This window comes from Rhinoderma darwinii, chromosome 4 (genome assembly GCF_050947455.1).
Source record: "Rhinoderma darwinii isolate aRhiDar2 chromosome 4, aRhiDar2.hap1, whole genome shotgun sequence".
Classification (NCBI taxonomy): Eukaryota; Metazoa; Chordata; class Amphibia; order Anura; family Rhinodermatidae; genus Rhinoderma; species Rhinoderma darwinii.
Genome location: NC_134690.1, coordinates 151,214,874 through 151,225,019, shown reverse-complemented (window position 1 = coordinate 151,225,019; position 10,146 = coordinate 151,214,874). Strand labels below are relative to the sequence as shown.

The following is a 10,146-nucleotide window of genomic DNA, read 5'->3' as shown; positions in this document are numbered from 1 at the left end:
TATCTCCATATGTTCCTGGTTTACTTGGTGTGATAGGTATGGGACGTTCTTTTTGAGATGGGTTGTCTCTGTTTACCCCATGGTATGTTGACATCAATACCTTACTGATGCTGCTCTCCGTGTATGACCTGCTTTATTTTATATATTTATTACTGTGATACCATACATTGTTGCTCATTAATAAAGATTTATCTTTTTTACGATACGTGGCAGTGAGGCAGTGATACATTCATATATTTCATTGGGGTGTTATGTCCCCTGCGCTTTTGTGCTTTCTAGGTTGTCTCTCAGGTTTGTTGGGGATCCCCTCTTCTTTCCCCCCTTTTTTGAGGTTTCTTGTAGGTTTATTACATGGACAACAAGGACAGGCTGTGTTGGTACAAAGGTTTACAACTATTTACAAAGAAGCAAGTTGGGAAATGTTTGTAATCAAAGTTCAGTGACCTTTTTTTGGAAAGGCAGAATGTTAGAAGGTTTTATTTTACGTTCCCCATTATTGCTTGGACTTCACATCCCCATAATCGTCTGATTAATAGCCACTAATCCCAGGTCTGAGGAATCACTGGCAGCAATGAGGATCCTGCCCATTCTGTTACTCTGCTGGCATTATCTCCTAGGTTCTGCAGCAGTCATTGATGCCGACTGTAATGACCAGAATGTTTTCAGTGCTGTAGATGAGGCTTTGAAGTCCTTCAATAATGCAAAAGAAGCTGGGAATCAGTATATTTTATACAGAATCACAGACGCCAAAATAAAGGTCGGTAAAGGTAAACTAGGCTTAACATTTTTATTTTAACTTGAATTATTAGCATTAATATGGCCATGACATGCACTAACCACTTTTTCTAATATCATGCTTAGTTTATTAATATTTGCATTCATTAAGAAGCATTGTATATAAATGTTTGTCACTGCCAGATGTGCCATCAAGATGATATCCATGATTTATGTTATTGTATCCATCCATCTTGTTGCTGGTTGTCTTCTACAGCGCAGGGATATTTCCACTGAATTCGATTTTTCTATAATATGTCCAAAGCAGGATAAATTCTGTTTGGACATTTTTGCTACTTAGGGAACTCCTATTTGCAAAGTCATCAATTCACATCTTTGGTTTTAGAGTTACATATTTGAAGATCTTTTGTAGGCCTTTCATACTCTCTTACAGCATATGTAAAACTTCCAAGGCCTCGAGCATACAGCAGAGTATGGAGCCGCAGGGACTCCATGTGCCGCCATGTGTTGCTTCATGGAGCACCTTACGTTTCAGATATTCTCCCCTAGAAGTGTTGCTCCATAATACGTTCCAATGGAACATGGCATGAGTTTATATGGAATCCAACAAAAAAAAACTCCTTATGTCTCTGTTTAAAAACGGATGCAATTGGTTATACAGTACAGACCATAGAAACAAATAGGTGCTCTATCGCAAAACCGCACGGGGGCCAATGGGATTTTCCCGCGATGCCTAAAACAAAGGACGCAGTCTCCTCATCCTTCTTCCAAGACAGTGCCACTCCCAAGCAGGCTTCATGTATATGGCCGTATTATATCTCCTTACAACCTCCAACTTCTGTGGGGCCCTACTGTACCTCCAAATGCCTCCGATTTCATATGGAGGCATATGAAAGTTTTTTCTGTTGGATTCTGTACAAATTAGAGAACACAAAAATAGTGGCATGTGCCATTAGATGCCGCATTATGCATATATCCTCCCTTAGAAGCAATGCTTTTAGATGAGAATGTCTCCAAAATACAGGGCTGCACGGAGCACCTTACAGCGGCATACTGAGTGCCTACGGCTCCGTAGTATAGAGCCGAATAAATTCTGTGTGCCGTTGTAAAGCTTCCTAAGTGCTCACTGTTAAGGCCGTTCCCGATCATCGGTCCATGTAAAATGGCCCAGCGATCAGCCAACATACAAGAAAAATGTTCGTTTGTTGGTTGATCGCATCTTTTATGCCGCAATAAAAATCATCGATGTCGGTAGCACATTTCCCCATTTAAACAGAGTCTGTGCTGGTGACAATGATGCAAACACTATAGAGATGAACGATCTAGTTCGTCCCCATACAGTGCAATGATTACTCCATGCCGATCAACATGCTATATTGACGGGGCTTGTTTATCGTCAAAAATATGCCGTTGTAAAAGGACCCTTAATCTATTAGTATTATTTATACTACTATGTACTACTGCAAATTCTGGTAATTATTGCTTTATTATTACGTGTTATTTCCATCTATTGAACACTACTTCAGTTTACACATAAAATTGATCTACTTAAAATGTTGAATAACTTTGTAAATACAGTACATTACTTACTGATCCTGAGTTGTAGATGTATTATAATCCAGAGCTCAATTTAGAATTCTGTAGGCTTCCAAGCACATAGGTTCAACATGAGAATTCACACACTCTTTATTGGTGCCATAGCAAACCTCCTACGTTTTAGCAGACCTTCCTATTAGAAGAATGATAAATAAGATGATAATAATATGCACACATTATGCTCTGTTCACATTTGCGATACGTTTTTCTGTTCTTCAGTTCTGAAAAAAATGGCAGTGCCGGAGCCATTGCATCACGGACTCTAACAGCGCCCAATGGAGCCCATAGACTTTAATGGGTTCTGTCGGGTTTCCGTGAGGGTGTCATTTTTCAGTGGAACTGCGACGGAGGTCCCTAACAAAGCCTCTGCTGCTGATGAGATGACAGCCTAAAAAGTTTAATGTGAATAATTATTTTTATACCAATTCTTATATTTCCCTTTGCATTCAGAATGAAGGAGATGGTCAAATTCATCATTTTGTTGAGTATGAAACACATGAAAGTTCCTGTGAAGTAAAGAGTGGCAAATCATGGCAGGAATGTTTACCAACTTATGCAGTAAGATTTTGGTAGTATATTTGGGTATAACATTGCAACAAGTAAAACACTGGCATAAGAATGTTATAGGTTTTTATTAGGTTTTATTTATGGCAATTCCATGTAAAAACCTTCCAAGCTGACTTATGAAAGTTTCGAATAAATTTTGTCAGAAATTTGGGCAAGCACTTTTACTTGGAGGCCTCCACAGTAATAATGCCAAGCCACTATATTGCCTCACCGACTAGGCCATTTTATACCGGCCAATTATCGGGCAAACAAGCGTTCAAAGAATGCTCATTGGTAATAGTTGCCCTACGTAAACATGGCATCGATCAGCCGATGAACGAGCAAACGCTCGTTCATAGGATGATTGCATCATTTTAAATAACGAAAATATTATCGTTGTTGGCAGCACATCTCCCTGTAAACAGGGAGATGTGCTGCCGAAATTATAAGAATGTATGGGGATGAGCGATCATAGTAATGAGTGCTCGTCCCCATACTAGCTCCATGTGACAGGAGCAAACGAGCGCCGATCAACGAGATGTCTCATTGATCGGCACTTGTTAACACGGCCCACATTGGACCGTGTAATACCAGCTTTACGATGACCTTCTAGTAAATAAGGAATCTTCTGATAAGAATCAACAGTCCCTGTACTTACACCAGAAAGTATTCCAAGGAATGGAGAACAGACAATATTGTTTGGGGAATTAGAATACCTAGACCTAGGAATAGTGACCCAAAATTTCCTTGAGCTGTTTGTCAAATTTAACATCATTCTTTCAAACAAGATATCACTGTGAAAGCCAGGCAGGTGATGGTGCACAGAACAAGGATGCCCTGAATTACTCATAAGACGTCCTATTTATACTTCATTTAAAAAAAGACAATTACTAGGGTCATATCAGGAAAGAAAGCTTTGCATTCTCCTTGGGACTTCAGACTTAGACTTCCCCAATGTAGAACTCCCCTTTTAGGCCCTGCAGACCTCATATTGGAATCTGTTAGTGTACATTCGCATATGCATATATTGATGCATTTTTGTCATATTTTCACTGCAGTTTTTCTAAATAGTTCAAAAATTCTGTGCTAAGCATTTCTTAATATTATAGCAGTCAGCGCTTTGTTTTTATGATACATTGTTCCGAATCCCCTGCGTTTTCATAGATTTAAAAAATCTCTTGCTGGCTGCATGGAGCTGCCACTAGAGGGTGCTTAGGAGCTTACTGCTAAGCTAGTGGCAGCTGCTTGTAGTCTGCATGTTATCTTTAAAAACTGTCTATGCAGAGGATTTGGAAGTGTGTATCAGAAAATTAGAGCTCCGAACACTATAAAAATATATTAGGAAATTAATCAGCACAAAATGTTGGACCTAAAAAGAAATGATGATAAAAGGTGAATATTCACCTTAAAGTTGTAATGGTTTGACTTGTCATTCTACAACTAATTATTTATATGTTAAAGTAGAAGTGTCACCTTAACCCATTAAGGACACGGCCAATTTTGGCCTTAAGGACAGAACAATTTTTTATATTTCCCTTTTTGCATCCTGACGCTCATAACTTTTTTATTTTTTTGTACGACGTAGTTGTATAAGACTTTGTAATTTGCAGGACAAGTTGTACTTTATGTAGGTAAAAAATTTCGGTACCTATACTTATCGTTTAATTTATATACGTTTTTATTTTGGCAAAAATGCAGAAAAAAAGCAGTTCCGCTGCAGTTTTATTATTTTACACCATACACCGATAATCATAAATAATGTTATACATTTGTTGTACCGGCTGTTACGGTCCTGGCGATACCAAATAGGTCTATATTATTTCATGTTTTGGGACTTAAATTTTAAAAAGTTTAATTATTGTAAAAAAAAATTGTATTTCTGTAGAATTTTTTACAATATTTTTTTCATTTGACATAAAAAAATAATAATTATTGAACTTCTTTTTAATCCTATAGAGGGATTTTTCATTTTGATTTTGATTTTTTTAACTGTAATGTACTGGCATATATCTATATGTCAGTACATTAGCCTGTGTACTGGTTGTACACAGGCAGTTGTTAGGGCATACCTAAGTATGCCCTAACAACAGGAAATATGGTCAGACAGCCCGGGGGTCCTTCAATGGACCCTGGGCTGTCTGGCCATACAAGTTATGGGTTTTGATCTCGTCACAGGGATTTTCTGTGACGCGATCAAAGGGCAATCCCTCCTCCTCTTATTTACATTGAATGCCGCGACCAGCTTTGATCGTGGCATTCAAGGCGTTAACGGCAGAGAGAAAAGGTTTCTCTACTCTCCGCCGTTGGAGCGGGGCTGCGGCTGTGTATTAGAAGCTGTTGCCATGCTCCTGATCGCGTGCGGACACAGCTATCACACAGGACGAGAATACTCTTCCTAATGCGCGAAGCACCCACCGCTCAGGACGAGTATTCTCGTCCTGTGTCGGCAAGTAGTTAAATATGGTGCCCTACCTGCGACCAGCCTGATATAAAGCAGGTAAAAAGTTACACATTTGGTCTTATTCACACGAACTTAGAATACGTCCGAGTGACAGCCGTCAAAACAACAGCGGTCACACAGACTCATGTATTTCAATTGGGCCATTCACACGGCAATTGTTTCAATGGACCGTGTAGAGGGTCCGTTGAGAAATAGAACATGTCCTGTTTTCTTCCGTTTTCACAGATCCCACGATAGACTCAAGTCGTTTTTTAACGTTCGAGTTTGCAATCGTTCATGTGAATCGGTTGTTCTTCTGAATCTTTTCCCACACAACTCTATATAAGTGTTCCCAGCTCCTTCTGTTGTCCACAATCAGGGCAAAAAAGTTTAACATGACAGCTTCAAGGCTTTTATTCTATTACTATGTACGCTTTGGCTATTGTAACTTTGAATGTAATTTTCATAGACTTAATTATCTCAACTTTTGAGAAAATAATTAATTAAGATTTACATAGGGTATTTTATATCCCTCTATTTTTGGAAGTAAAATTTAGTAAACCAGAATACTGGATTCCGTAATCTTCCTTTCTGCATTTCCTTCTTTTTTCTTATATTTCCTTCCTGTCTCTGCCATTGTTTAGTTGTTAAAATGTGTGTACAGTTCTTTAGAATGATAGATACTTTTTTCCCTTAAGGGGGTTTTCAACTACCTGATCAGTATATGATCGGTGCGTGTCTGACATCCGGATCCCGCACCGATCATCTGCTCCGACTGCCTGCAGGCACCGGATGTCATTGCACACTATGCAGTGTGCAGAGCTCTAAGCATTTGGCTCCGTACACTGCATAGCGGCCGTGCTGCAAAACTGCAGCTCTGCCCCTATTCACCTGAATAGGAGCAGAGCTGCAGTACTTTAGATCGGCCGCTATTCCGTGACCAAAGCCCACTGCCTCCGGCATAGACATCCCGTTCCCGGAGGCAGCAGGAGCAGCTGATTAGTGCTGGGGTCCGGGTGTCGAACCCCCACCAATCATATACTGATGACCTATCCGGTTATCTACAGGGGGGCTGTATGGCGCTATCCACAGGGGGACTGTATGGCGCTATCTACAGGGGGGCTGTATGGCGTTATCTACAGAGGGGGCTGTATGGCGCTATCCACAGGGGGGCTGTATGGCGCTATCCACAGGGGGGCTGTATGGCGTCATCTACAGGGGGGCTGTATGGCGCTATCCACAGGGGGACTGTATGGCGTTATCTACAGAGGGGGCTGTATGGCGCTATCCACAGGGGGGCTGTATGGCGTTATCTACAGGGGGTCTGTATGGCGTTCCCTACAGGGCGGGTCTGTAGGGAACGCCATGCAGCCCCCCCTGTAGGGAACGCCATGCAGCCCCCCCCTGTAGGGAACGCCATGCAGACCCCCTGTAGGGAACGCCATACAGCCCCCCCTGTAGGGAACGCTATACAGCCCCCCCTGTAGGGAACGCCTTACAGCCCCCCCTGTAGGGAATGCCATACAGCCCCCCCTGTAGGGAACGCCTTACAGCCCCCCCTGTAGGGAATGCCATACAGCCCCCCCTGTAGGGAACGCCATACAGCCCCCCCTGTAGGGAACGCAATATAGCCCCCCTCTCTAGGGAACGCTATACAGCGTCCCCAACCCCCCAAAAAAATGTGACCTACAGTGTGAAAAGACAAAAGACATGTATCCCCTATCCACAGGATAGGGGATACATGTGTGATCGCTGGCAGCGATAGGGAGAACGGGGGACCGAAAGTCCCCCCAAGTTCTCCATGACTAACCTCTGACTTCCGGCGTCTGCGCAGCTCAATAAAAATGAAAGGAGCGCTGGTCACACATGCGCACAAGCGCGACCGGCGCTCCATTAATTTCTACGGAGCTCCCGACACAGACCCCGGAAGTCCGAGGTTTGTGATGGAGAACTTCAGGGGACTTTCAGTCCCCCGTTCTCCCTATCAATGCCAGCGATCACACATGTATCCCCTGTCCTGTGGATAGGGGATACATGTCTTTTGTTTAATGGCAGAGCGGGGAGATACCTCCCTGCTCTGCCGTAGTGTTCAGTGGCGTCGCGCTGTAGCAGCCATAGCGGCTGCTAGCGGAGCCTCCGGCGGGCGACACGGGCCCCCTCATGCCGCGGGCCCCGTAGCAGTCGCTACGGCTGCTATAGCGGTAGTTACGCCACTGTGTGTTTTAAATAATAACGTAAATCATATTAAAACTTGCAACATGGTAGGTTGTTTAAATATTAACTGCATTTAAATAATTTGTATTGTAGAAAATAAACATGTTTCTTTTGTAGCATCAATCCAAGTGTTCAGCACATGTTCTATACAACAAAGATCTGAAGCTCAGAAGTGTGGAGTCTCAAAATTGCAGCAGTCCTGAAGGTACATAATTTAGTTTTAAACAGTTTATACAGTCTTTAAAAATCATGTGCAAATGGTTGAAAGGGGTTTTCCCATCATGTACATTTATGACATATCCATAGGATGTGTCATAAATGTCTGATAGATGCGGGTCCCACCTCTCGGACCTGCACATATCTCTAGAACTGGGCCCCCTATTCCCATTCTACCGCTCTGTTTTTCGGCTGACTCGTGTAATTCCCAACCATGAAGAGGAGAACAGGGTAGCTCGCTGAGCTACGCTGTTTCTGTAAGTCCCATAGAACTGAATGGTAGTCACGGAAACAGCGTAGCTGCTTTCGTAAACCAATTTAGTGCCATTCACACCTATGGGAGTTACGGAAACAGCGTAGCTCAGTGTGCTACGCTGTTTTCTTCTTCATGGTCGGAAATCACACGCTTCAGATGCAACACAGAGCGGTAGAACGGGGTTTAGAGGGCCGCGTTCTAGAGATAGGTGCGGGTACCAGAGGTGGGACACTCATCTATCTGACATTTATGACATAACCAGTGGATATGTCATAAGTGTCCCTGATGGGAAAACCCCTTAACTGCAGTAAGATTAGTCACTTACTAATGTACTGTCTGTAGCTGAAATGCCTCTGTGAGTCTGTCTCACATGTAGTCAAATAACCATCATCCTAGTGTTTATCCGTTTGTGTTACATCTTGTTCTCTTAACATGTGGTTTTCTCCACATCTCCCACTCTCTTTGTTTCTAAAGTACAAAATGTCACACATCACATGGCTCTTATCTCCACTGCTCCCTGTTCTCCCCCCTCCCTGTCGTTTGAAGGATCGTGTTTCACATGCTGGGCAGTAGATAACAGCAGATCTGTGTATCACTAGCAGACAATGAGTAATAGCACTACCTTATACTTTATAATAGAGAGGCATGCAGGCAGCTGTAAATAGAGGCAATGTCTGTAAAAAGAGAGAGGAATCATGGGAACTGTAGTCCTCTACATCGTAATCTCTCCCACAGCAAGCTCTAGCAGCATCAAAACAGAGATGCTGTACAGAGCTCGGTAAGAGAATGAAAAATAATTACTTCTGAACTATGGTGGCATCACCTGGTGAGCACTCAGTCACATACAGGTACTTTTCTGTATTTTTCATAGTGTTTGATAACCCCTTTAAATTAAATGTACTAATATGCTATTTGTTGCATGTCTACAAATAATTTTATATTTTGTGAAATAATATTTTGTATCCAATCAATCAGTGCTACACTATACAGAGACACAACCTATTGACAAGCGGAATAGTAACACAAAGTTGTACATTTATTCATACATTTCCAGGAGAAATAACAGAGGAATGACACAATGCAGAATTGTAAGCATTGATATGTCATGGGAAATACAAGTATTTACTAAAACAAACATATCAGGAGAGCTGAAAGATCCTTTTTAAAACAAGAGGTATATTATTCTATAGGAGCGGAGCGCTCAATGCTCAGAAATATTATTTATTTGTTTTTTTAAATGAGCTTTCCGTCTGTGGAACTCCTCAACGGAAAGGCACATGGAAACCATAGCTACCATTTGAATCACCATTGATCTCAATGGTGACGGATACTTTGCTAATGGTTTCCGTTTGTCACCGTTGGGAAAGGGTTCAGTTTTTTTAAGGAATCAATAGCGCAGTCGACCGCGCTATTGATTTTGTCAAAAAAACTTCGGTTCTAGTAGCATGTGAAAGATGAGATTCTAGCTGTGAAACAACCTGAGACATCACCAGTTGAATACACAGTCGGGAATTGAAGTTTTATACTATAAGATCACACTGTGCTGCTGGGCAGGGAAGGGGCAGAAGCTGTATGCTGATCGGACAGCGTCATACAGAAAACATTACACCGCCCAGAGTGAAAATAAAAGTCACCTCCTATCTGGCTATTATTAGCATATTTAGAAAAATGCTCTTATCTTTGCAAATAATAAAAGTTTTTGAAAAAAAAATCACACTGTAGTTATCAGCATCATAGCGCCTATTAAATTAGTTAGGAGATAGGGAATTAATAAACTGTTGACAGATCCTCTTTAACATGACTAGTCTTGTTGAATTAAACAGTAATAAGAGTAATTACAAAAATATTGAACTGCTACACAAACTAACAACAGGCAGAAATACTGGAAATAAAAAGTCAATGTATACATAGTTTAACCACTTCCGGACCACCCAAAGGCTATAAACGTCCGGGCGGTCCGCAATTAACTCTGCAGGGCCATTACAGAATGTCCTGCAGAGTTAGCAGGTTTGCCGCTCCTCGGTGACCTTTAGCTCCGTGATACAGCTGTCTCTAGACAGCTGTATCATGGAAATTTAACCAGAGACCACTCAGCGTGGTCTCCGGTCATGTGATCGTTGGGACAACCTGTCACAACGATCAC

The 10,146-nt window shown here is 41.9% G+C and overlaps 1 protein-coding gene across 3 annotated transcripts in view; it reads left to right on the top strand.

The window, feature by feature from the left end:
- The first annotated feature begins 496 nt into the window (after positions 1-496).
- Positions 497-10,146, top strand: part of LOC142759488 (T-kininogen 1-like) — a 45,383-nt gene continuing 35,733 nt past the window's right edge. For 2 of the 3 annotated variants that reach the window (XM_075861693.1, XM_075861691.1), the window contains exons 1-3: positions 497-757; positions 2,782-2,889; positions 7,649-7,736. In XM_075861693.1, the coding sequence (XP_075717808.1) occupies positions 572-757; positions 2,782-2,889; positions 7,649-7,736 (382 nt within the window). In that variant the 5' untranslated portion in view covers positions 497-571. The remainder of the gene's footprint in view (positions 758-2,781; positions 2,890-7,648; positions 7,737-10,146) is intronic. The other variant, XM_075861692.1, reaches the window with a different exon arrangement.